General features: G+C 46.8%; 1 protein-coding gene across 1 annotated transcript in view; it reads right to left on the bottom strand.

The window, feature by feature from the left end:
- Positions 1–27,917, bottom strand: part of CUBN (cubilin) — a 258,671-nt gene that overhangs the window by 82,351 nt on the left and 148,403 nt on the right. The window contains exons 27-34 of the mRNA XM_066584717.1: positions 26,418–26,596; positions 14,765–14,921; positions 12,171–12,287; positions 10,575–10,688; positions 7,492–7,620; positions 5,260–5,392; positions 4,018–4,223; positions 2,624–2,805 (exon numbers count right to left, since the gene is read on the bottom strand). Of these exons, the coding sequence (XP_066440814.1) occupies positions 2,624–2,805; positions 4,018–4,223; positions 5,260–5,392; positions 7,492–7,620; positions 10,575–10,688; positions 12,171–12,287; positions 14,765–14,921; positions 26,418–26,596 (1,217 nt within the window). The remainder of the gene's footprint in view (positions 1–2,623; positions 2,806–4,017; positions 4,224–5,259; positions 5,393–7,491; positions 7,621–10,574; positions 10,689–12,170; positions 12,288–14,764; positions 14,922–26,417; positions 26,597–27,917) is intronic.

The following is a 27,917-nucleotide window of genomic DNA, read 5'->3' on the forward strand; positions in this document are numbered from 1 at the left end:
CGGCATGGGCCGACCCACAGGGCTATGTCCGGCATGGGACGACCCACAGGGCTATGTCCGGCATGGGCCGACCCACAGGGCTATGTCCGGCATGGGACGACCCACAGGGCTATGTCCGGCATGGGACGACCCACAGGGCTATGTCCGGCATGGGCCGACCCACAGGGCTATGTCCGGCATGGGACGACCCACAGGGCTATGTCTGGCATGGGACGACCCACAGGGCTTGGCGTAAATGTTAGAGGATCCATCAGCTCTCCTGACATTTCTGTTTTACGAAGGAACGATTCTGAAGCATCGTGCCCACACACATTATATGAATGGCAGCTGACACCCCGATTTTGATGGGACTGGATGACTAACTAATGCAGGGGAGTCAAACTGCTTTTCACCGCCACATCAGCATTATGGTTGCCTTTAAAGGGCTGTTTGTAATTGTGAGACTATATTTTAAAAATGGGAAGGGAGAACCAACAAACAAGAGCAAACCTCTAGTCCTGAAAAATTGGGGCACAAGTCCCCCAACACAGACATTAAACTGTAAGAAACTCTAAACCGCCAGGTAGTCAGAGAAAAGGAAAAATTATGAGAGTTAGCAAATCTTGGTGAAAGGTTCCCAAAAAGTTACTTAGGGCAGCGCCCTTACTCAGTGGGTTGAGCAGCAGTATAACAGAGCGTCCTCTCCGGTCGGTGCAGCAGTCTCATAGGATATGGACAGGCGGGCTGGAACAGACTGTCCACTGCTGGATAGTAGCAAGGACCGTCCAGGATGTACAAGCTGCCTCAATCTGATCCCCGGCAAGCAGCGCTGTACTGCAGGATGGGCTCAGCAGGAAAAGTAGACAGGTGAGCATGCCAAAACCTCAGGGGGCTCCAGTCATAGTCACAGCGCTCAGTCTACATGCTCCTGTCACAGTGTAGGACCTAGATGGCGGCCATGATCTCGGTACTTAGCAGCAGGTCTCAAACAAGTCCACAGTGCGCCACATGAAATGATGTGGCGGAGCGGATTCGGCCCACGGGCCTTGAGTTTGATGCATGTGATATATTGTATGGCAGTGCTATGACTGCCCAATGCCAGGTGTTACATTGTGCTGCTGGGACCTGTAGTACTAAGGTTTCTAGCAGCACAGCTCCACAGGTGGTGAGTGATTGAGCTTGTTGGGTGTGGTATTCTCCAGCAGTCAAACTCCTTTAGTCTGAAGCACATATAAACCCAGCTCCTGTCAGTATCTGTCTGGTGTTCAGGGTGAGCAGTCATGTTACTTTAGCTTACAGCTTGCGGTGTGACTTGTTTCCTACTGTCTGTCCTGTACAGCTTGCTGCGTGACTTGTGTTCTGTTGCCTTTCCTGTTGCAGCTTGCAGTGTGAATTGTGTCCGGTGCCACTGGACTCCTGGTTAGTGTAGGGACTAGCGGTATAGCCAGGAGCCATGAAGTGGCCCGCTAGCTTCCATATTTTGATCAAAATGTTAACTAATACCTGGCATTTATATTCAGCTTTACTATCTGCTATTAGGGCTCAGTCACACGGGCGCACCATTCATGCAGTAACCTTCAGAAGCCATGTCCGCAGGATCGATAGGGCTCCCAGCAGTCTAACCCCATCAACTGATGACAGTGTTGCCATAAAGAAGTATGGGCGAGAGACTCCAAAATCGGCACGTGCGCCAAAATTTGGAACAGAGCATGTTCACTAGACACTTGCTGATTGGCTGATGCCTTAACATAAAAAGGACTATTTTAGCTGCGTAGGAGGCTGGACAGGGACTGTAAGGAAGGCTGGAGGAGGTGAACTGCCACAGGACTGAGGCTAAGGTAGCTGGAGACAAAGCTGCCTAGGATGAAGAAAAGTAGTCACTCCAAAGGCCAGGAGTTAGTGGAGTGCAGAGGCTGCAACTAAAACCACAGAGAAAGAGAGGAGTGAAGACTTGTGCTCCTGATCGCAGACAACACTGCTAGAGAGCTCAGGTCAGTCGAAGCTGCACATTGAACCGTAAGTGAGGCCTGCCTCAGTAAAGGCACTAGACTGTGATGTAAATATTTTGCAATGGAAAGTATAAATCAACCTTAGAGGTGAAGGAGTGTTAACCCCTAAATGGAAACTGTGTATTATATTCCGTAATCTCTATTTCTGTAAGACAGCACCAATATCAGCAGAGTGTTATTGATATTGTTCAGTAGCTTCTATTACATTCTACCAATGTTGCAACTCTAACACAACCCGCGTTAGTGCGCTAATGAGTTAGAGAGGTGCAGCTACGCTATTTGTATAGCATGCATGGCCATTCAAAGCGATAGTGGCAGTTTCACTAGCGTAGCTGTGTGACAAAACCATAAAACTAGTGCACCAAACTCCTGGTTCTCGCGCTGCTACATCTGTAGGTAATTGTAGATTGAAGGTATTAATCCCGTTCTTTACTCATTACTACCCAAGGGCTCGCTTTATTTATGTTGTCTCAAAAAAATATTGTGAATGTTGGTTACTCCATCTGCTGCATCGTATCCTTAATCTTGCATCGCCATACCACAACTCACAGCACTACGGATGATGGGGGTAATTTTGTATTTTGGCACAACCCCTTTAAAGGATAGTCAATGACAGGGATTTATTAGGAACGTACTTGTAGTTTGTCGTAGCCGCAGTGTGCATGATCCTCAATGTCCATCTCCAAAAATCTAACCTCAATGATGCGACCTGGTTCCACATTGACATACCAGATGTAGTTAGAATGATGGGGGTATTCCCTGGGCCATAGCGGGGATGCAATCTGTCCATAGGATCCTTGTATATTGTTCCCGAATACTAAAGATATTCAATAGAATGGGTCAGATGTTACATTGATGGCATGGACTTCATACAGCAGCTTTACATCACTGGGAAGGTTGAGATTAAAAGCTTTTAACACTTTATTTTACTTAAAGGGGTGATACAGGACTAGAAAAACATGGTTGCTTACTTCCCAAAACAGCACCACACCTGTCCACAGGTTGTCAGTAGTATTGCGGCTCTGGAGCTGAACTGCAATCTGGGACATGACGCATGGATAGGTCTGGTGCAGTTTCTGTATGCAGTCTTTTTAAGTTCTGTACAACCCCTTTAAAGGGGTTTTCCAGGCAAATACTAAGGATGACCTATTCTCAGGATAGGTCATCAATAGTTGATCACCAGGGTTCTGCTGCTTGGGATCCCCAGCAATGAGTTGATCATTTGGCTAGCTGTCAGTGCAGGGAAGCCGGATGTAGCCATCGGGGTGAGAGCAGAAAGTTACATAGGCGGCTTAACTAGCATTGAAATCAATGGGAGCAAAGCCACCTACTACACTTCCGGCTCTGCATTGGGGTCGGAACAGGAAGTCTCAAAGGTGACTCCGCTCCCATTCATTTGAGTAGTAGTGAGGCTGCCTGTGAAACTTCCTGCTGCGATCCTGATAATGTCCTCATCCTCATCAATCAGCTGATCGATCGCCAGGGATCCATCACTCAGGAACTCCGGTGATCAACTATTGACGACCTATCCTGAAGATACATCAACAACATTTGCCCAGAAAACCCCTTTAATAACAGTCCTTATACTAGCCACTCAGGTCAACGGGAACCACCGCATGTTGGGATAAAGTCTGATTCCTTGAACCTTCTACCATTAACCCCCATGGAAGATGACATTTACCAGTAAGTCATGCAGTGTTCGATGACAGTATTTTAGGGCTCACCGTCCCACCTTTAGTACTTGGACCACACTTGATTGGTTCATGCTGTCTGTTCTGCAGCCTGAACCAATGATTAGAAGGAGGTGTGTCCCAGACTACCTCAGATCAGGCACTGTAGCTGATCTATAGTCCCAAATCTCAGTTCTGTCCTAATAGATGTATTCTCCTGGCACCCAGCTTTCATTAAACATTTCTTGCTTACATTTTGCCTTCCATTTGTTGATTTACTCTAATTATGGTTTCTTATGATTTTCACATTTATTGTGCATTTTCAGAGCCGATGCAAGTCATTAAATGTACAAACTTACAGTGGGAGAATGTGGCTTGAAATCCCTCGCCGCTGAGCGATCCGTCAGACACAAACTTCACCCAAAGTACGTGACCGGCGACTGAGGTAACGTTATTCGGTAAGGAGTCTCCGCAGAAGCGTCCTAAGAGCGGTCCCGTCTCACTTCCTTCTCTTATTTCCACATAATCGCTTGAACAGTTCTCGCTCATCTGAAGTGAGAATGACCTGAGGGCAGCGCAATACAGAAGATTACAACCATTCAGCCAACGTGACACGTCCTTCGTGTGGTGATGCACTGGTGGCCGCCGGTCTACGGGGTCGAGTCGCAGGAGAATACCAAAATTTGATTAAAAAAAAAAAGATTAGGAACTTGTGGCATCACAAGAAGAACCAGAAGAACCGTAGCTTGGTGTGAGCCATAGAAGCCCTGTATAACACTCTCAGAGCATCATTCAGGGCTCTTATGTCTCTTGGGCTGTCTGCACACAAACGGATGTGCATCAAGTACCGTTCATAGGGCGCTATGGAAAATCGCTTCTTCCTGCAAACTCGCGGAAATGAACTGCAACATGCTCTATTTTTTTGTGTGGTGTCCGCTCAGACGGCTTCCATTGACATTGGACAGGTTGCCGATTCCGCAACTTCGTCTATCAACGGCACGGGAAAAAAAAAAGATTTGAAAGAAAAAATCTGTACTGTGCATGTCCAATGGCTGGCCGCTGCAGTACAGATGAAGAAAGAAGACAGGTACGTGCGGTTGCCAGCCGGGCACAGAGTTGGATTCAGCTGCAGGCTCCCGCATGCAGAATTCAACCCGTTCGTGTGCAAGCGGCCTTAGACAGTGGTATACAGCAGTCTTAGGAGTTTTGGTAAACTTCTGGTTCAGTTCCAACTAATTTGGACCAAACTAAACTTTTTGTAAAAGTTTGGCAAAACGGCCTTACCAAACTTTTCAAAAGTTCGCTCAGCACTATTTATGAGACTGCAGGGATGTGAGGGGAGTTGATGTTTAAATGGGTTCCTCAAGAATATATAAACCTATGTTTTCAGCAGGCCCCTCTACTGATGCCTCCGTACACGTTCGGTATGTTTCCAGGTAATTCTAGGGTTAACACTCTTACGTTCTGGCGGTTTGTCGCCCGTCCAGGTTATAATTTACACGGACATATTTGTCAGATAGCTTCCCTGCCAGATGCTACATTTCCTTCTCAGAAGGCCATTAAAATGAAAACAATATGAAGCAAGAAGAGTAGAGATTTACTTGAAAGACAACGTGAGCCGGTTGCCAGGAGAGCTGAGAAGGGTCCAGACACACTCCGTGTCTGCAGGATAAGGCTGCGGAGAGCCGGGACTGCTGAATGCTCCGACTTCCATATGTAAAGTTCCTCCACAAGCTGAAAGAGACGACAATGAGCAGGTGTAAGAAGGATACATTATATCAGTAAGTCAATGAAAAGGGTCAAGTAGGACTGGGACTTGTGATGTCACTCTGCTCAGTGCAATGATGTCACCGTCTGCTCCAATTACATTATTTAGCTGGGGATAACGACTAGTCCTCTTTGTCCCAATGGGCAGAAATAAAGGACTCTTTTAAAGGAACATTAACCCCTTAACGACCAAGCACAATAAATATATGGCGCTTGGTCCTGGGCTTTAATCCCGGCTAAAAGTAGAAGTATGGTGTGGGATTAAAGTCTCTGGCTCTGCAATCAAGCAAAAGCAGGTCAGGTCCTCATCTGTTAGTCACAGCTGAGGACCAGGAGGAGAAGGGAGAAGCAGGTTTTAACCGCTTCTGCTTTCTGCTTTCCATGCTTCACAGTACACAACCAGTGCTATGTGCTAAAGAGTGAAAGTGGAAGCATTACTTCTACGATGTGACACAGCGATCATGTGACTGCTAGGTCCTTCCTGTCACAGCAGAGCTGCAGGTTCTAGAAGACTCATATCATCTCTGTTAGTGACTACTGTCACTACAGAGGATGTTTTTCCCTGTAACTGGGGCTCCTATGGATGCAGCTCCTATTGACGCCCCAGCTACAGTGGAAAAGTGTGAAATTAAAAAAAAAAACAATGCAAATGACCCCCAGAAGTCTTATATAATATCGTGGGGAACATAGATGGTAAAAAAATAGTTACAAAAATAAGTAAAAAAGAATCCCAAAATAAAACAAAAATATATACATAAAGATAAAATGACCGACCGCCGACGCCAATCAGTGCCGCCACCGTATACCCTGTATTCCAAAAGTATGCAAATTATTTTATATGTCAAACTGTCCAAAACAAAATGGGGAACCCGATCCGATACGTTATTTTAGTGCAAATATACTAATTTTAAAAATAAACAACTAAAAAGTATAAAAAAGTCAGTGAAAAAAAGATCTGAAAAATAAAACTGCCCTAATAAAGCCGTATATGTCACGGGAAAAAGGAGAGAAAATAATTTTGGTAGCTGAAGAAAAAAAATAGGGCAGTAAAACCACCACAGGGGTAAAATCCCTAAAAAGTGTCCGGTCCTTAAGGGGTTAAACATACAAAATGCGCAATAAAAATACAAAAATTCTCTAACAATTCTTAATCTGCTCCTCATTTTTGATCTTTTTCTGCTTCGTATTACAGCTAAACTGAGAAATACACGGCGCTCCCTTCCCTATGTGTCCCAGGAAACCAACCATTGTCATTCCTCCGGTATGCGGCTGCAGCAGGAGCCTCCCCCCTCTGCTCCGAAGGTAGTTGGACATAAAGATGGTGAAGCCCGGCCTTTGGCTAAATCCCACAACTCCTTTTTGGTCACTTTGATTTTAGAAAAGTAAAATATTGTCTAATTCTCCATTTTTAGACTTAAAGATGTTGTACTTACAGTATCTAAGGTTATTCCCCATCTACAGGATAGGAGATCCGTTTATGATTGGTGGGGGTCTCACCAATCCTGAACACGGGGGTTTCAGTGGTCTCTGCATGAATGGAGAGGAGGTCACCGCTCCATTCATTTCAATGACCGCACTGGAAATTGCCAAGTAGGAGTGTTCCATGATCTAAGGTGCGATCATTGAAATGAATGGAACGGCAGCCCACATGTGCATCCTCCGCTCCATTCATGTGGGCACCATCGGGATCAGTGGGATCTCCACGAACATAAAGTCATCCTGTGGTGAGGGGATAACTTAAGATCTTGGTATAATCAGTTTTAATGGGTTGTCCGCTTTGCACAATCACAGGTTGTACTGCTTTCCCAATAATTGTGGTGGAACCTGGTAGGTTCTATTCTACTGCAGCGCCCCCACAGGAGAAATGATGAATTACACAAATCAATGTGCTGTCTGGCTACTACAGATATGTTGGGTCCTCCAGAAGAAGAAATGTTCCTGGTATCAGCTGGGGTTCTCCTCTAGTGACGTGACTGCAGGTTTGGTAAGCCAGACAATCCCTTTAATATCCCACACTGAAAAACCTCTTGTGGATAAGAGCCGCCCCATAAATGCATCCGCCTCACCTGACAACGACGCGGAGTACGATGCATGGAAGCCCTTCATATTCACGTCGTTGTTGGAGACAAATCTGAGTACAAGGGCGTTACCGAGAGACGTCACGGGCGGCGGTATTACTGTGCCGCAAAGACGACCTAGAAGAGGAAGCAAGAACTACATGTAAAACCACGTACTAATATCAAACATCGGGCGTGTCACACCGCCGGAAACGACGCAGGATTATCCACCTAAAAACACAGGGTCAAAATCCACGGATTTCTGCCGCAGTATCCGGCGCGGATTCGGACACAGAGTTTGCCTTGTGAGTGAGCAAAATCCAAGAGCGGAAAAGAGGCAGAAACTAAAAAGTAGCGACTTGTTACTTCTCTTTAGTTTCCACATCAGAAATCTGCATGCGGGTTTTGGCCGTTGACGGGGCGCCAAAAACAGAACGTTACCTCTCATTCCTCGTATACTGCTTATATTTCACTCATTGAGAGCTCTATAAATCTGCTATTCGCAGTGGCGCTCCCTAGTGGCAGCTGCAGGGAACAACTACTTCAGTGTCATGCCAAGTAGGGGAAGCCCATCCCTGGGCAGTCTCATACCTTGCTGTATGGTAGGCACCCGACTGCTGAGGAAAGCTTCATGACAAGTGAGTGAAGCACTTCATAGCCAAGGCCTCGCCCGCCGCAGGCCCCATCGGTTGTCTGTCCTCTTCTTTCTCCTACAGCTGGGTTCGGGGATTTCACAGTCATGGCTGGCCTCTCTTCCTGCCACCCATGCAGTCACACAGGGTGCTGGCCACCAGCTTGTAGGGGATGGCGACATGTGGATATAGGCTGGGGGCGATCGCAACTCTTTGGTCCGCCCAGCCAGATGATGATTTTCTTCTGTGCAGAAGTGTCTTATGTAGCTACATAAATCATTCTCATTCTGGCTCTATCATTTCCCCTCTGAAGTTCCAAAGTGCCATTGTCAGCCCATTGTCACCCCCACAACAAAAGTGCTTAGTTTTGCTACGGTATTTATGTTTTGAGCTTTGTTCTGGTGCTATATTAATGTTATGGGCTTGGTTCTGGTGCTATATTTATGTTATGGGCTTTGTTCTGGTGCTGTATTTATGTTATGGGCTTGGTTCTGGTGCTGTATTTATGTTATGAGCTTTGTTCTGGTGCTATATTAATGTTATGAGCTTGGTACTGGTGCTATATTTATGTTATAAGCTTGGTTCTGGTGCTGCATTTATGTTATGAGCTTTGTTCTGGTGCTATATTAATGTTATAGGCTTGGTTCTGGTGCTGTATTTATGTTGTGGGCTTGGTTCTGGTGCTGTATTTATGTTATAGACTTGGTTGCCGGTGCTGTATTTATGTTATGGGCTTGGTTCTGGTGCTGTATTAATGTTATGGGCTTGGTTCTGGTGCTGCATTTATGTTATGAGCTTGGTTCTGGTGCTGTATTTATGTTATGGGCTTTGTTCTGGTGCTACATTAATGTTATGGGCTTGGTTCAGGGGCTATATTAATGTAATGAGCTTGGTTCTGTGGCTGTACAAATGTAGCAAATAATAATTTATCATTCATGATAACTGTAATGTACTGCAATGCTATAAACTGAGTTATCACTATGTGCCAGTCAAGTGAACAATCGGTACATCTGTACGTATGTTGTGAGCCTGGTTCTGTTATTGAATCTATATTATGAGCTTTGTACTGGTGCTGTATTTATACTATGAGCCTGGTTCTGGTACAGTATTTTTTCACTGAGCTGTTCTGGTGTGGGTATGCTGCTATCTAAGGCGGGCTCTGTTCACAGTAGTAGGTTACATATACTATTTCTATGGGGCGATCACTTAGTCCCCCGGCCTCTTACGGACGGCCCCTGCTAACTCTTCCTCCTCAGCCTTCTTCATGGTAACACTGAATTCTTACCTGTTCTACAGCAGATACAGAATATCAGACAAGACGGATGTTTCACCTTCTTGACTGTTTTGCTCATTTCCATTTCATTTCCTTTCAGGCGACACACAAGTCTCTACTGACTATTTCCGTACAAGTAAATGGATTTCTCGCTCGCCATATCTCCAGCTCTTTGCACGTTCTGTCTGCGGCGCACGCCGACCGCACGAGCCAGGAAGGCTCCGGAGCGTCGGTAAACATGGCCATAGACCCTCATTCACCGGACAGAGGCGGATCAGCATCCATCAGGGTGGCCTTGTCTTACTGACACACGGTGCCGTTCCACGCAGAGCGACCAGTAAAAAACAGCAGTTTTAGGGCGCCCACCCACTTGTGATTTTTTTTCCTGTGATGTTTTGCGTTTTTTCTCAAGAGCAATTAGTATAGAATGTGTTCTTGTCCATCTGGGTGGGGTTTTTCCATTTCGTGGGTTTTTTTCAGATAGGAACTGTCAGTTGCATATGTGTCCTTATTTTTCTCTTAATGCACCCATGATTGTCAATGGAGGACTGCAAAAAACGCCGCGAAAAACGTGCAAAAAACGCGCGAAAACACTGCGTTTTTCACGCGCGAAAATCGGCAACGCAAGTGGGTAGGCGCCCTTACACCCGATTTTCCTGCATGTGCAAACAATTCCGGGCTAAAAATGTGCGATGCGGATCATTTACTTTACATGGAAAAAAAAATTGGCCAGTGGTTCCAATACGTAAAATGAAAACCGCATAGAACCAGCATGCAGGTCACATGGTACGCGAGGGCAATACGATTTTTTCATACTGCCATAGGCAATGATGGGCGATTCTTGCAGTCACCTACAAATAGGACAAGCTGCGATTTTTCCATTTTGCACTATCGCTGCCGAAAATCCTTCATGGAATTTGAGAATAATCAGTTCTAATCACGCAGCGCTCACGGCCGTGTGACCCGAGCCTAAAGAGAGTGGGCAGGATTAGAAAAACATGGCTGCTTTCTTCCATCTGTCCATGATTGGAACAAGGAAATCCCACCAATGTAGCAGGACCCTCCGTACGTCACATCGATGTCTACAGGACTATGGAGGGAACCAACTGCTGTGGAGGGAACCAACTGCTGATTTCCCTGCCGGCCGCCACTACCAAGCATTCATCATACGGATACATTATATATACCCAGAGAAGGGGCGCCGGAATTGTCTCCACCCAAAATCTCCACGTAGTCGGCGGTACAATTCTGACTTCCTCGCTCGGTTTGGAAGTCCGTGAAGGAAATGGTGATGTGGTTGACTGTTGAGAAAAGTGACAGAAATTCTAGTTAGTAGAAACAATATACGTCATCAGGGGGGTAAGGAATATTTGTTAGATAATGTCCTCGGCCAGGGGTACTCAACTGGGGCCTGCATGCAATACCGGACCATGGATGCCGGCTCTCCGCAGCTTATGAACTCATCCAGGAGCCACTATGGTCTAGTCTGAGCATTCCTTCACCCTACCTAATAGCCAGTGCTGCCCCCTGCCTTCCATGTCATGTGTGGGTCCATTGGATGAAGAAGCCGCCATGCGACCACACACCCGCACTACGGCCCACAGCTCTCCTCCTCGGCCCCGAGACAACTGGAGGAAAAGGATGGGAAGGGCAGACTATGACCGCCACAGAGAGATGCTGGTAGCCACACAGGGACACTGGTAGCCACACATGTTTAGGGACACGGACAGAGGTGCCTAGAGGGCTGTTAGCTGCAGGTACCTCATGTACCGTCCACCAATGCAAGTTTTGACCCTTCAAAATGAATTGACATGGTCCTGCGCTGCTTTGAGCGAGGTACAAAGGAGTCAGAGAGGGGTAGAGGTACTAGGGAGTATAATTTACTGCTACTCATTAGTACTATTACTCAGAAGCGTAACTTGAAGCTGCTGGACCCCGGTGCAAAACCTGGCACTGGGCCCCCAACTATAAAGCTTCATTGATAGTATTGTTTTGCAATATGGGGAAGAGAGACTTTCTGGACCCACGTGTGACCGCACCCTCTGCACCCCCTATACTTACCACCCTGCTATTACCCTTCTCTGACTCCTCTCTCCACTGTGGTCTGTGATTGGCACTTCTGTGCTGCACCGTGATATTTGGTGCTGTTGGGGAATACCTCGTTTGCTGCCCTGTGGGATTTGTTTGGCTCTCTTGGGAGGTGTTTAGTCTTCCATGTGGTATTTGCTGCTTCTGGGATGGGTTTTGTGCTTCCATGTGGTATTTGGTGTGGCGAGTCCGGCTCTTGGCGCTCCTAACAAACAGCTGACTTTGCCGGATCGAAGCTGCATTCAGCCTAACATTGAGCCTGCGATGGCCGCCGCAGGGAAGTGATATCACAGGCTGCCATGAATGATCATTCTGTAATACCGGGATGGCAGAGAGTCCACCAGAATGGGAGCCACTGTTACTGGGTGGCTCTGTTCTGGGACATAGAGGGGGGTCCTGTGCGGCCCCTATGTATGATGTTCCTATGTCCTAACAGAACACATGACCCCAGAGGACGCCATCTTGGCTCAGCCCAATTAAGAGTAAATAATTAAATTATTCAATTTAAATTTATTTGGGGGAAAGCAGCAGAATAAACCCCCCCCCCCCCTCCGGTTACACTCACAGGGCGGGACACAACTTCCACCACAGCGATTTTTTTTTTTACTATTGTTTACTTGCCAAGTCCCTCCCTTTCCCCCCGAAAAACAAAAGCGATCCGAGTGATGGATGCAGCGTGTACAGGGCTAACTTACACGGGTCCTGAGCTTTTAGGATCCATGAGCAGTTCTGGTTGTTGGGATACTTGGCCGGATACAATGGAGAGGAAATAACTCCGCCGATGGCATCAGTCACAATGGAGCTTCCACAAACTAGGAGAGAATCAGAGGGGAATACCGTCATCAACGTCAACGAGTAACAATGTGGACTGCGGCTCATACGGTACAACGGGGAGGGACCATGGATGCAGCAGTGAAGACATTCCTAATAAGGGGTCATTGTTGTAATTGGACCCTCTTAGTAACAGACGTCTGATAATAAACAGGTCTGTAGGAAGTTATCAGTTCCTTTGTATTGTCTTAAGACCAAACGGCGGCAGTCCTTTGACGGAGTACAAGCTGCCATAAACTGCAGCCTGTATTCTGATGGACGCACAGCACATTGGAGGGCAATTGGAAATCCCTCCAGATGATGATGAGGGTTGATGAAGAATATCATTATTTTAGTCGCCGTCTTATCACTATCACATCCATTAAAGCAACTATCAGATTTCGAGACACGATCTGGCACAGCAGTGGGAGGGGGTATATTACCGCAGTTGGTCTTCTCTGCTCGCCCTTCCACTCCACCAGTTCCAGCCTTCATTTTGGGCCGTCCACGATGGCTGCATCAATTTTCTAACAACCTAAAGCACACTGTGTACTGCTCTCTGATTGGCCAGTGCTGATCATATGACCAATCAGAAAGCAGATTGAGTGCATTGGTAGTCTAACACTCCCAGTGTATTGTGGGGATTAAGTTTGAAGATTGTAAAAGCCACCTTCAATGGCCAAAAACGGGACCTGAAATCAGTCGATTGGAGGGACGGCAATGCAGACCAACTGCAGATGATACCCCACCACCACCTCCCTCGGGCCCGAGGGTAGCAGACTCATCCTGAAACAAGATGTTTGTGTGAAGGTATATAGAGAGGACTGATAATAAATGCTGTGGCATCCCGGCCCGTTTATTTATTGCGCGGTTGGCCATTCTCTCGAGTTATTATCTCATACTAGTTTCCCAGTTGTGGCCGGGAGCTTGTTAAGGTCTGTTAGTATTGATTGGCCACTCTGAGGAATTGCTATGGAAGCAAATACAGTATATTAAAAAATAGGATACAATCATTTCATACTAATTAAAACTTCCCTCTTGGGCTAAAAAAGTGGAGGGTTTGGTTTTAAGTGGATGTAATCTTGCCCCCAGTATTAACATGGCCCTCATGTAGTAACAGTAGCTCCCAGTGGTCTCTGTAGTAATAGTGCCCCCCACCCCGTAGTGGTAGTGGCCATCAATGGTAATAGTGGCCCCCCAGTGGTCTCAGTAAAAATAGTGGCCCCCAGTATTAACAGTGGCCCTCAAGTAGTAATAGTGGCCCCCAGTGGTCTCAGTAATAATAGTGGCCCCCAGAGGTCTCAGTAGTAATAGTGGCCCCCAGTGGTCTCAGTAATAATAGTGGCCCCCAGCGGTCTCAGTAGTAATAGTGGCCCCCAGTGGTCTCAGTAATAATAGTGGCCCCCAGAGGTCTCAGTAGTAATAGTGGCCCCCACTGGTTATAGTGCCCCCAGTAGTAATACCAGCCCCAAGTTGTATTAGTAACCCTGAGTGGCAATAGTGGCCCCAGTTGTAACATTGCCTCCAGTACCTCTGGTGGAGCAGCGAACCCAAAAGGAAACACCTCTGACATTTCCTGAGCAACGCAGATGCCGGGAGGAAGTGTCAGAGGTCAGAGCCTGTGATACTCAGCGGCACCCGGACCGGAGCGACGGAGGGAAGGTAATGTACTTACCGGTGGGGCTGTTTGTCTTAATGATGAGCTACAATGCTTTTTCGCTGTAGCTGATCATTAGGGAAGCAGTCAGGGGGGTCTGGGGCGGCCGGAATGTTCTGACTTCGCACCAAAAGATGCAGATACTTTGTAGCAAGATTTCTTCCTGATAAAAGTACGCCTTTAGTCTGGAAAGTATGGTAGCTATTACACTAAGATGACAGAAGTATTGGGGCGCACATAGAAGGTGTCAAAATTCGATTGTCTTTCCATTTTTTAATCCGATGTTGGCCCACCGTTGGCCTCAGGGACTGCAGTCACCCACCGCGGCCGCTTTCCACCAAATTCCCCTAGATGTGTGGAGGGTCTTGCCTCCATTCCTCAAGGAGCTTCAGATAGTGATGGAGGGATGATGGATATGTTGGGCGGGCATAGATGGCGTTCTAGCTTGTCCTAAAGATGCTTAATGGGATTGAGATCTTGTATATAAGGACGGAGGATCTAAAGGATATTTACAATATTTCTTTCTTGCTCGCAGGCCCATTGCTACTCTTAAGATCAGATGATGTATAAGTAATGATCTCCGAGGGAAGTATGGGAAGAGAAATAGTGGAGGCTGGCCATTGGGATCCGGACATTATACAACATGTAAGGTATGCAAATGTGAGATGATTTAATGCCTCTGCACCATCACCTTCCAATAGGTGGCACTGTAGAGGAACTGTATTATCTTGTATTTGCATATGATATTTCCCAGAGGAGCATTGCATGGCCTATAAGTCTCACGCCTCCTTGGCGCTCTCCACAAGGAGACAAGGAGCTTACCTTCACTAAAGCGGGCACTGAAGCCTCTGTGGTTGATGCTGCTGTCAGACTTCAGGTGGACAAACATGGAGTTTTGTGTAGATGTAATCGCACTGGGAATTTGGCTTCCGCTCAGCTCAGCGAGTTTTGGAGCTGCACTGTTTTCACCATCATAAACCTGTTGGAAAAAAATGCAAAAAAGGAACAGAATCGTGTGAGAGAATGATTGGTTTCCACTTGAGTTTGGGTAGAGTTTTCAGGAAATCTGAATGCACACTCTCTGTTTGTGTATAGGGAGCGACCTGTCAATCTGCCCATTCTGGGATCCGCCCCCATGACTCTTCTCAAGACTCCCAGCTGCTGAAATATTGCAACATTTCAGAATAAAACATACAATCCTGTGCTGTGGCCTCCGATCCGCACTTTGTGCTGCCTGTGGTTTTGGTAGCATGATGTTTATGATGAGCTCCCTTTAACCCCTTTGTGCCCCATAACCTACATATACATCATCGGGAGGAGGGGGTTGAGATGGAAAGCCATATATTCTTGGCATCTGGATGGCATGGGCTCAGAAGTGGGAGCTGACTGTGACTGATAGATGGCCTTCCTCTGCACTAGTGGTGGTCGGTGATTACAGTGATCCTCACTGTTAACCCCTTACATGCCATGATGAATGTTGATTACGGCATGTACCAGGTTCACAGAGGTAGGGCGCTCCCTCTGTGATGTTATTGGCCCTCTACTATGTAATCGTGGAGGGTCAATGGATTGCCATGGCCTGTGATCGCTTGGTAAGTGATGAAAAACTGCAGTGTATCATCTGAGCAATCAAGAGATTGCAGGTTCAAGTCCCCTAAAAAGGGACAAAGAAAATGTAAAAGCATGAAATAAAATTGGTTAAAAAAAACTTGTAGAAAATAGTAAAAAAAAAATCACCTTTTTCCGCACTTTCCCCTTTGTTTGGTATTGTGGTAACGATCCGTGACGATTCTAGACAGGTGTGAACTTTCAAAGCGTTGATCCAGGGATTCTTCTGACCACCATTATGGAGACGGGAAGGAAGTTTTTACCCCAAATGGGCTAAATTGGCTTCTGCCTCATTGGGTTTTTTTGTCTTTCTCTGGATCAACAACGGGGGTTGGAAGCAGGCTGAACTAGATGGACATTGTCTCCCTTCGGCCTTACATACTATGTTACTATGTTACACTTTCTCATCCCTCATGGCAAACGCTATTGTGCACAAACATAATAAGGCTCGTTCCACGCAGGCGATCGTGATTTTGCAGCAAAAAAAATTGCGCCAATATCATGTCTTCGCTCCCGTGACTTCTGAGCGCCAGCAATGCTTTTTTTGGAGAATAATCTCGTATCGCTGCCGCTCGCGATAAAACCGCTTGATATTTTTTTCTTTATTTTTGTAAATCATTGGCTTCATATTCTGCCTTTTTACTATCCCATCAGGCGAAAATTGCTTGACAGTCGCACGATTTTCTTGCCCATGGGAAACCACCCAAAGAGTGATCAAAAAAGTCCTATGTACCCCAAATGGGTACCAATAACAATTACAGCTCGTCGCGCAAACAACGAGCTCTCTCATACGGCTATGATGACAGAAAGTTATGGCTTTTACAAAGTGGAGATGAAATCCCCCAAATTGTTGCATCCTGAGGTCCAACATAAGCGGCATCCATAAAGGGTTAAAGGGGTATTCCCATCCTAGACAATTATGGCGCAAGAAGTGAATGCAGAGGACTGAACAAGCGCAGCCACCTCTCCAATCACAGCAGTGGCTTCAGCAGGCAGGACGGTAGTTGGAGGGCCCCAAGTTCTGGAGGTAGGTGCCGGTCCCAGAGGTAGGTTTATACATCTGTGGCATATAGTGTGGGGATGCCATAAATATCTAAAATAGTAATACCCCTCTAATGAGACCCTGTCACCATCTTTTTGCACCCCGCTCTGAGAGCCCTATGAGCAGAGGCATAACTATAGAGGGTGCAGGGGATGCGGTTGCACCCGGGCCCAGGAGCCTTAGGGGGCCCATGAGGCCTCTCTTCTCCATATAGGGAGCCCAGTACTATGAATAAAGCATTATAGTTGGGGGCCCTGTTACAGGTTTTGCATTGGGGCCCAGGAGCTTGAAGTTATACCTCTGTGCAGCATGGTTTAGGTATGGGTACGGGTACAGATACAGATAGAGGGGGGGGGGGGGGGGGCCCAGCTCACCTTTTGCATCAGGGCCCCTGAGCCTTTAGTTACGCCAGTGCCTATGAGGTAGCGCCCGTCACACTGATTACAGAGATATGTCTGCTGCTGTTCTGGAGAAAATTATGTTTTACCAGTAGCAGCACATGCATAGAGGATTACTTAGGCCGACGGTCTACGGGCGATGCCATATCCCGTGGTGAAGCTCTGCCGCAGGAGCCGCCGCCCGGAAGCAGAAGCCACCGCCTAATAGATAGGCTGACCATGGAGAATCGGGGCAATTCGCAGCATGATGCGAATTGCCCGCCGCAAGCGGAGAATCGTAATGATTTTCCACTCGTGGACAGGAGTCGGCGCTTTCCATAGCAATGCTATGGGAAGCATCAGCCCGCGTGATTCGGGGGGCCATAAAGTAGTCCTGGATATTCATGAGCTGCAGGCTAGTCCCGCCTACTTGCTATTGACTGACTGCTGTCTGCCTATTACTCATTGGCTGGAGGGTGGGGTGGGTGTGGCTAGCCTGCAGCTCATGAATATGCAGGACTACTTCTGTGTCTGGCTGCTAGTAATACAATGGGATCAGTGGGAGCGGCACTATCTTATGGTGCTCTCAGTGAGGGCTGCAAAATGATGGTGATAGATTGGCTTTAAGTCTCTGTATGGAATCAGAAGCCTACGGAGGTACGGCGGCACTCACATAGCACTATGGGTGCCACATAAGGACCTCCTCAGAGATGGCATGGTGCCACAACACCCAGGGTAGATGAGCCTTATTACTCATGTCGATGAGCTGTCGGGAGGGCAGATCAGCTGTGTAATCCAGTATTCTACGTGGAGGGCAGATATAAATAACGGTAAGAAGCCGCGGAGTCACAATGGTCACTGATAAGATTCACTTTCATTTCAGCCAACGACTTGTGATTAATGATCTTGTGGCTTCAGACTGCTGATATGATGACTATAACCAAGCAGATGACCGGGAATTACTGTACGGCTCATCAAAAACAGTTTGGTAGGGTGTTAGCCAGTAGAACAAAGTGTTCTCAGAGAAACCAAGTCATCTTGTAGATATGATACCTTTTAATAGCTTACAAAAATACATGATGTTACAGCGAGCTTTCCAACCTACTTAATAGTCTTCCTCAAGCTTAAATGGAATAGATCTGAAGAGGCGTGTATATACACATAGAAAGGCACAGACATGGGGGGATTATTTGCACCTAAAACAATACCAGGACAGGATGAGTAGAGGAGTAAATACTTAATCAGTCCACTGACATCGAACATATGAAAGTTACTATATTAAAAGGCAATTTCAGATCCCAACGTCACAGGGGAATTTGGGAGTACAAGTTTATAAGAACCTTTGACACTGTCAGGACCGGAATGAACCTTGGATAGAGCTTCTTGCATCAATGGAGAATATGAGAAATCTATAGCAGAGGTAACACATTGGCCTGGTGACCCTCTAACAGTAATATAGAGACCGTAAAATTCTCACATTCCTTATCAGTGGACTAATTAAGTATTTACTCCTCTGCTCATCTTGTTCTGGTATTGTTTTAAGTGCAAATTAATCACACTGTGTGTGCCTTGTCACGTGTGTATGTATACATACATACATACATACATGCATGTATGCCTCTTTGGATCTATTCCATTTAAGCCTGAGTATGTTCAAAAGCTTGCTGTAACATCATGTATGCTTGTTAGCCATTAAAAGGTCTCATATCTACAAGATGACTTGGTTTCTCTCACTGAGAACAATCACATGTAGGGCTCATGGGTATTAGTGTGTCTTGACATCACTGGAAGCTAGGGGTTTGACGGGCTTCCATGGAGGAACGCCCTTGTCACATCCCTAGCTCCCGATTGGTAGAAGACCACAAGGTCCTAAAAGGTGCTGCAATGCCAGTCCTGTAAGCCGTCTGTCAGTGACAGTCCCGGCGCTGTTGGCTCCCTCGGTTTTGCCTGGCTCAGTCTCACTTTCCTTGATGTGCTGCGATGTTGGCTCCTTGCATGCGCTCAATCACTGTTACTTGGTGCAGTGCTCGTGCGCTGTTAGCTGGCTCTGTCTCACTTTCTGCGCCGCGCTGCAGCTGTCAGCGGACGCCGGCTTCCACTGTGTGTGTCGCTGCCGCTCTCCGCTCCTTGCTGCCGAGCCTGAGGTGAAGGTGACATTTGCTGACAATGTGTTTTGCCGGCGCTGCCGGATCCCCGCTGCCATCCGCGAGGTAAAGGTGACATCTCGGCGTCAAGATACACTAATACCGGGCTCAAATTCTGGAGCTATATAATACTGTGCCCCATAGCATCCCAATAGGACCCATAATGCACCTACTGTAGGTGTGTCCGCTCTCATTACTCTGGAGGGAGGAGGTTGTCTTACAGGATGTCTCCACCAGGCGTAAACACTGCCGATCGTCCACCAGTAAGATGTAACTAATGAACTGGGTTACAGGTCATTGGTTAGACTAAATTAAAGAATCAAAATCCTAAAACAAAAATACATGTTTGATGTCGCTGCGTCCGTAAAAGTCTGATCTATCAAAGTAACGCATTATTTACGCCGCGCCGTGAACGTTGTCTGAAAAAAATTTAAGGACGCCAGAAATGCACATTTTTGGTCATTCTGTCTCCAAGAAAAAGTGCTTAAAAAGTGATCAAAAAGTCGTATTTTTTCCAAAATGGTATGAACGTAAATTACAGAAAGAAATGAGCACCGGAACAACGACGTCAACGGAAAGATAAAAAATGATTGTGTGCAGAAGATGGCGGCAGAAAATAATTAGGCAAAAATTACATGTCTTTAAAAAATAAAGTAGTGCAGCCAAAAAAAACTATATGTTTGGTATCGCAGTAATCGTACCGACCCGCAGAATACAGTTATCAGGTCATTTGTGTTGCAGCTTGTGCGCCATAGGAACAAGATGGCGGAAATTCCGTGTTTTTTTTTTTCATGTTACTCCACTTAGAATTTTCTTTAAGTTTTTCAGTCCATTATATGGTAATTTATATGGCACCAGTGAAAACTACAACTCGTCCTGCAAAAAACAACAACGAGCCTCAGACAGCGACGGCGATGGAGAAATAAATGAAAAAAAACAAGCTTGGTCACTGAGGGGTTAAATAACTTACCAGCGAGCCGCGCCGCGAGGATTCAGTATTACCGGGGGAATCAGCAGGTTTTAACTTTACAGAAACAGCAATTTCTTCAGGTTATGAAAATGTTTTTAAAAATGTTGTTGCACCGTGAAATTATTATTGGCTGTGGGAAGCTGAACGAGGCTGGAGGGCCGCTGTGTGTGATGGCAGGACTGTCAGTCTGCGGGATGCCCCGCCCCTTCCCGCTGAACCACACCCACTTGTCCTCACCACAAAATATGGCGGGAGAGTCGTAAACAACAGCGCAGATACGGCTTCACGGTAGTTTTAGACAACACTAGCAGTGTAGAGCTGCGAGAAATACATTCCAGCGTCGCCTTCTTATGTTTACTAGTAATTACTGTAATTGGCAGTCTGAAGAGCTTACAATCTAAATATTATGGGTTAGCCAATGAATGAGGCGGCCATGCCTCTCCTTTTTCCAGTTGCCCCCCCCCCCCCATGTTTGGCAATATAATGTCCTTGTCATAAGGCCCCCTACATCACGTGTCAAACTCAAGGCCCGCCATGTCATTTTATGCGGCCCGCGAGGTCCATCTGCAGACTTTTTCCCGGAGGACGCAGCCAGTGGAGGAGGCGGGGCCAACGCAGGGAGCAGGTGCCATCTTGGATTCTGAGCTCCGGCATACACCTACACAATACTCTGTTCAGTAGCTTACAAGTGGCAGCATAGTCCGGCCCCCCACCCGGCACTCTGGCCACCCGCCAAGGTACGACCCTCGGGGCTAAAGAGGTGGAAGGGGAGAACCACCATCATAGTGCAGGGAGCGCCCCAGCCGTGTTAGGGAGAAGTTACATTTAGGGCTCATTCACACCGCCAGATGCTGCGATTTCATGGACCGAACTTCTGCATATCCCGGTGTATTCGGACCTTCTTGGTTGTTTTTTTAGCGCGTATTCACTGCATGAAGCTCCCATTGGCTTCTCCTGCTTTCATGCGTGAATACGGTTCATGCACAAATACTTCACGTATGTCCGCGGTCCCACTGACTTTAATGAGCAATACAGTCCGTAATTCCCACAATACAGGACATGCTGCGATCTGTTTTCACGTGCGCAAAATACACACATGAAAACGCATCTCTGAATGCCCCAATGCAAATCAGTGACGTCTGAGCTGTCCGTGTTATGTGCGGACATAATATACACGTTATACCGCGCCTGCGTGAATGAGGCCTATAACCGGCCCTTTGTAGGCCCCCAGAATGCTGATGTGGCCCCCGGTGGAGACGAGTCTGACAGCCCTGAACTACAGCAGACGAGCGATGCCTGAAAATCAATCGTGTCGCAGCATGAGGCCGCTCTCAGACGGGCGGGTGTCAGCGCCGGATTTGGTCCGTATTATGCGGGCTGTAATAGGGAGCGAATGTAAATCCAGGTATCTGTTCACACGGCAGTTTTCTTTTTAGGGCAGCCTCGTCTGTTTTTTGCGTATTTGTCTCCGTTTTGGAATCCTTTTTTATTGAGCAGATCCGGATCTGTAGTCGATCACCTGATCGGCCTTGGGGTGTGTTCACACCGACAATCTTCACGTGCACATTCCATCCGATCGCGATATGAACAGAACTCGCATGCGAGGACCCAAGGATTTCAATGGATTCACTTACATGGGCGACTTTACTTTCAGACTGAAAGTCCGAGACGGAAAACTCGTAGCAGGTCCTAAAAAAACATGGAAAAAAGGGCTTCAAAATAACCTTTTTTTGCCCACTTTCTCCTCTTTTAAAAAATAACAAAAAAGCAAAAAGCCCCCACGTTTGGCATCGCCACATCCGTAACGACCCGTACAATGAGCTGAACCCAATATTTATCCTATAAGGCAAAAACTGTTAAAAAAACATCCAAAACATAACTTTGTTCATTTTGCTTCCCAAAAACGCAATAAAAGTCTAAAAAAAAAAGTCCAAAATGGTACCAATAAAAACTACAACTCGTCGCGCCAAAAACAAACCCTCGCAGGGCTGCGGTGATGGAAAAATAAAAAAAGTTATGGGAGTTTGAATGCAGCGATGCAAAGAAGAATGATCATTTCCAGAAAAAGGGTTTACATTGTGCAAAAGTGGAAAAACCTAAAAAAAAGTGTAATTTTGGTATTGTTGTAATTCTACTGACCTGCGGAAAAAAATATCGCATCATTTATGCTGCATGATTAACGCTGTAAAAAAACGCAAAAACCAGCCGCACAATTGGGGTGTTTTTTCTCTCTGCCCTCCAAAAAAAATGAATGAAAGTTACGCAATACATTATATGTCGCCAGAGAATGGTAACGATGAAAACTACAGCGCGCCGCGCAAAAACCAGGCCCCGTATTGCCGCGGCGACGGGAGAACAAAAAAGATGCGTCCTCATGGTCAAAACAGGCTGAAGGGGTTAATTGCATCAATATCCGCTAGATGAAGACGCTTGTGCACCCGGTATCACTGCCCCCTTGCTCTGCATGCTGCTCCCTTCTCTGACTGCAGGGGGCACCATTTTCCCACCTTAAATCTGGGAAGGCAGTAAACCAGCTTCAGGCGTCTCTGAGATTGTCAGGATCGGCCCCTTTAAGATGCCTTTTGGGGTACGCCGAGTGAGACGGACCAGAGCGAGGCTGCTAGAGGGGTCACTTATTTAGGCTGCTCCCTTCTCGGACATCCATGGAGTGTACAGACGCGGCTTGTCTTGCACCTCGCAGTCTGCTTGGGCGACTTACTATTGAGGGGCGATTTTCACACGCACGTTCCATCCGATTACGATATGGGCGGAGCTCGCACGTGGAAAGAACCGGCTGTATCTGTTTATTCACAGGAGCGATTTCTCCGTCGGACTGATAGAAAAATCGCCACATGGTCTATTTTTGGATGATTCCTCGCAAAGAATCACCCATTATTTTTTATGGGGTCTTTAAACCCACATGGCGGCCGTTCGCTGCGCAATTTACATGCGAGTGCAGTGTGGATTCTGCTATTTAACTATGTGAAAATCGCATGTAAAGTGATGCGATTGAGGTTTGAGAGTGCGATATCACTGGGACCGACATCACAGCCACCCGTGAGAAACGCGGACCGACATCACGTTTTTTAGTGCGATGCATTTGGCTACACAAACACATCGCGGTACGAGCGTCCATCACACACATGAAAATCACATGTTATTTCAACAGGAGAAAAAAAAACGCATCTATCTGTATGTGAGGGGGACGGACCACAGAGAACCATAGACGATACTGCCAAAAAAGAAAAGAACATGCATCAGCAGGATACTAGTGGCCCAACAGGGTACTAGAGCCTCCATGCCCCCCATATCACATCTCGTATCCAAGCTAGAGGCGGTACAACAGGGTACTAGAGCCTCCATGCCCACCTGTATCACATCTTGTATCCAAGCTAGAGGTGGTACAACAGGGTACTAGAGCCTTCATGCCCGCCCGTATGACATCTTGTATCCAAGCTAGAGGCAGCCTAACAGGGTACTAGAGCCTCCGTGCCCACCCGTATCACATCTCGTATCCAAGCTAGAGGTGGTACAACAGGGTACTAGAGCCTCCATGCCCATCCATATCACATCTTGTAGCCAAGCTAGAGGTGGTACAACAGGGTACTAGAGCCTCCGTGCCGCCCCATCACATCTTGTATCCAAGCTAGAGGCAGTACAACAGGGTACTAGAGCCTCCATGCCCCCCGTATCACATCTTGTATCCAAGCTAGAGGCAGTACAACAGGGTACTAGAGCCTCCATGCCCCCCGTATCACATCTTGTATGCAAGCTAGAAGTGGCCTAACAGGGTACTAGAGCCTCCATGCCCACCTGTATCACATCTTGTATCCAAGCTAGAGGTGGTACAACAGGGTACTAGTGCCTCCATGCCTGCCTGTATCATATTTTGTATCCAAGCTAGAGGCGGAGCAACAGGGTATTAGGGGCTCCATGCCCACCTGTATCACGTCTTGTACCCAAGCTAGAGGTGGTACGACAGGGTTCTAGAGCCTCCATGCCCCACGTATAACATCTTGTACCCAAGCTAGAGGCGACCCAACAGGGTACAAGAGCCTCCATGCCCACCCGTATGCCATATTGTATCCAAGCTAGAGGTGGTACAACAAGGTACTAGAGCCTCCATGCCCCCCGTATCAGATCTTGTACCCAAGCTAGAGGCGACCCAACAGGGTACAAGAGCCTCCATGCCCACCCGTATCACATCTTGTATCCAAGCTAGAGGCGGTACAACAGGGTACTAGAGCCTCCATGCCTGCCCGTATCACATCTTGTATCCAAGCTAGAGGTGGTACAACAGGGTACTACAGCCTCCATGCCTGCCAGTATCACATCTTGTATCCAAGCTAGAGGTGGTACAACGGGGTACTAGAACCTCCATGCCCCCGTATCACATCTTGTATCCAAGCTAGAGGCGGTACAACAGGGTACTAGAACCTCCATGCCCCCGTATCACATCTTGTATCCAAGCTAGAGGTGGTCTGATATTGTAATCAATTACTTATATCGATGTCATAATCCCGTCCGACAACTTCTAGGGGATGGGGTTTTTTTGACAATGAGTGTATATTGACTATTAAAGGTGTATTCTGACCACGGACATTCCTGGCTCATCCATTGGAGACAATGTGGAGATCCAGAAGCAGCGACTTTGGTTATAATGAAGTGTGTATATATATATATATACACGCACCCTACACTTTGCTCCCCTCCTCTGGGCTCTGATGTATACACTATGGGTATGACAGAACTGATGTGAGATGAATGGAGTTGTCAGCAGTCGGCCCTCCACTAATTACCCTCGGGATGTATGTTTATAGCTGGAATACGTCTTCAGTCCCACCGAGGACCGTCAGTCTTGTGGACCACATTATGATAATATGGCGCTCCTTATGTAATACCGGGCAGGGCTGGATGCTGATAGCAGAACCTTCTCTCTCCGTTCAGCACATCTTCCAGTTTGTAAATAACATTTCGTCTTCAATGGGGCCATTGTTCAGTGAACTCGGCGCTCGTTTGTATCAAAGGTTTGGTGATTAATGAAGATTAATTGGTGCGGTTCAGCGATGTGAGCTCGGCGGGTCTTCATTATGTTTGCCCCCTGGTTTACACACACGCAGAGGACACAAGCTGAGTACTGTTCAGAGATTCGGACATGACCGCGAAGGTCGCAGGGTGTCATTCTCTCTCGTCTATTCGCAGGAGGGATGTCATCCCCTGGAGCCTCCACATACTAGGGGGGTGAAGGTCTGCCAGACCTCCTCATCGTCAGAGGATCTTCAGAGGTTCTATGGAGTTCTGAAACGTAATTTTCGCTTTGTGTGGCCAGCTATGACACTGCTAGTTCATGTAGTTCACCGGATAAGGTGCATATTAGAGTCCGTTTTATGGCTACAACATCTAGACCCAATGTTGTTCTACTGAACCAAACTTGGATCACCTAGGAACCCAATGGAGACAGTTTAGGACTGTTTTTGAGCTGGCCACACACTTTCCGTGGGCTCACAAGACACTCTAATGAGTATGGAAGCACCTCGATGCCAGCGGCCAAAGGGAAAGAGGATCGAACATCTAGAATTTCAGTCTACCCTAGAAGATCCCAACTACCCTGGTTCTGCAAAAATAAGTCCTACCCTGAAAATAAGCTCTGGCTGCATTACATTAAAAATGGAACACTTACCCAGCAGGCTCGGTCCAGGTCTTCCTGCTGCTGTCCGGAGCTCCGCCGTGCGTTCTCCAGTCCTCGTTCACCCACAGAAGATCGCTTCCTGGTTATGGGATTCAGAATTCCCACCTCCAGGAAGCGATGGCTCTGATTGATTCTCGAGCGCTGCTCAGCCAATCAATAAAGCACTCCATAAATGTGATGACGGTGATTGGCTCATCGACCGCTGCATTGATTGGCTGAGCAGCGGTCGAAAAACCAATCACAACCATCACATTGTGGAGGCAGGATTTATGAAGTGGCCAATCAATGCCACGGCTGAGCGTGCCGGACCTCCATAGAGCAGTGGGAAGGACCTGGAACGAACCTGCTAGGTAAGTATAATAAGACATCCCCCGAAAATAAGATCCTGTGCCTCTTTCGGGGCAAAAATTAACATAAGTCAGTGTCTTATTTTTGAGGAAACACGGTATCCCCATTCCCTATTGAAATAAATATGCATGCTCAGTCGATCTGAGCATGCATGTTTATGAAGGAGTCAACGGAGATAGCGGTTGGCTCAACCATCTCATGCGTATGTCAGCTTTCGTGTTGGTGGGCCCAAAGCTGATGATAAAATGATTAAACTAAAAAAACTGAACAAGATAAAGAATACCAGAGTTTACTTACTGAGACGCTGTCACCAGAGATCGAGGCAGACTCCGTGTCAAAGTCTGTGAAGTTGAGGAAGACTCTGTGTCCAGGGTCAACTTTAATCAACCATGAGCAATCTGTGTTGTGATCATAGGGTCTTGGGTAATTTGGAGAATGGATTTCTCCATTGGGTGCTTGAAAAACTCCTCCGCAACCTGTAAAATAAAGCAGCCATCGGTGCCCAGAATACAAACCGAGGAGAATAACACTGCAAAGAATGGCACAGGGTGCATCATTGTGGGTGAGAACCAAGTGATGGGTGCTGCTCCAGTTACCCAGTCTTCATTGCAAACAGAACATTGGGGCAGAAGAGTCTTCTTCTCTACTTCCAAATTCACTGTTTCAAGTGAATTAGCGCTCTAGTGTGGGGTGGGGGGTGTGGGTCCAAAATTGATGGACATATGTTTCAGCCTTTGGGCTGTGATGTGAAAAAATACAAAATAAAAGAGGGACATAGTAGTGCATGTTGTTCTTTAACAAGGACCTATCATGTCCTCATGTCAGCCAGGTCAGCTGTGTAGCTTTGCAGCTGCGGCCCCGCGGGTCCCCACAATGTCTTACTTTTGTTTATACTTTCCCTCTTCTCCCTGTACGGGCTCTTTTTCGATTTGGTTCCTAGTGCTGAAAATGTGTCAGGTGGGTGGTCCCCACAACATACTGGCAATAGGTGACATCAGACTTGACAGTGACTGTGCAAGGGACTCAGCCCAAGGTCTTAATGTTGCCATACAGAAGGACTGGAAGGAAGCACCAAAAATTGTGTGAATATCGTAGTGTGTTAAAAATTTCTATAAAATCTGGTAAGTGAGGCCAGCCTCTGAATCGACTTTAGGACTGTAGGAGTACACAACAGCAGGGACAGGTATTAATTACCCAGCAGGCCTGCTATACTACTTTCCAATTGCAATTGGAGGAAGAGACTGAACGCTGAGGGGCACTGGGTGTTGCTTGAGCACCTGAGAGTCGGGGGAGAGTGTTGAGGACTTCTAATTTCAGGATTGACATATTCTACAAGGGAAAGTCATAGAATGTCAACCCGCAAAGAGGAACTGGGTATTAAGTTTTGTAACCTGTAACTTCATGGGACTCTACTGACACTAGCAAAGCATTAGTGGTATTACTTTGAAGATATTACTACATTACCATTAAAGGGATCGTCCAGGGATAGATAAACATGGCTGCTTTCTTCCAAACACAGCGCCACACTTATCTGTGTGGTTTTGTCTGGTATTGCAGCTCAGCTTTAGTGAATTGAATGGTAGCTGAGCTGTAGTACCAGACAAAGCCACACAAATAAGGGTAGCGCTGTATTTGGAAGTAAAATGCCATGTTTTTGTGATCCTGGACACCCCTTTAATAGTACATTGTGTCTAGAGAGTCAAAAGGGAAAGTTAAATTGCTTACTCGTTACTATTTCATTGTTCACTTTTCTGTGTTCACACATAAATATTGTACCCTTTGGTTACTCCCTCTGCT

The sequence above is a fragment of the Eleutherodactylus coqui genome, chromosome 12, assembly GCF_035609145.1.
Source record: "Eleutherodactylus coqui strain aEleCoq1 chromosome 12, aEleCoq1.hap1, whole genome shotgun sequence".
Lineage (NCBI taxonomy): Eukaryota > Metazoa > Chordata > Amphibia > Anura > Eleutherodactylidae > Eleutherodactylus > Eleutherodactylus coqui.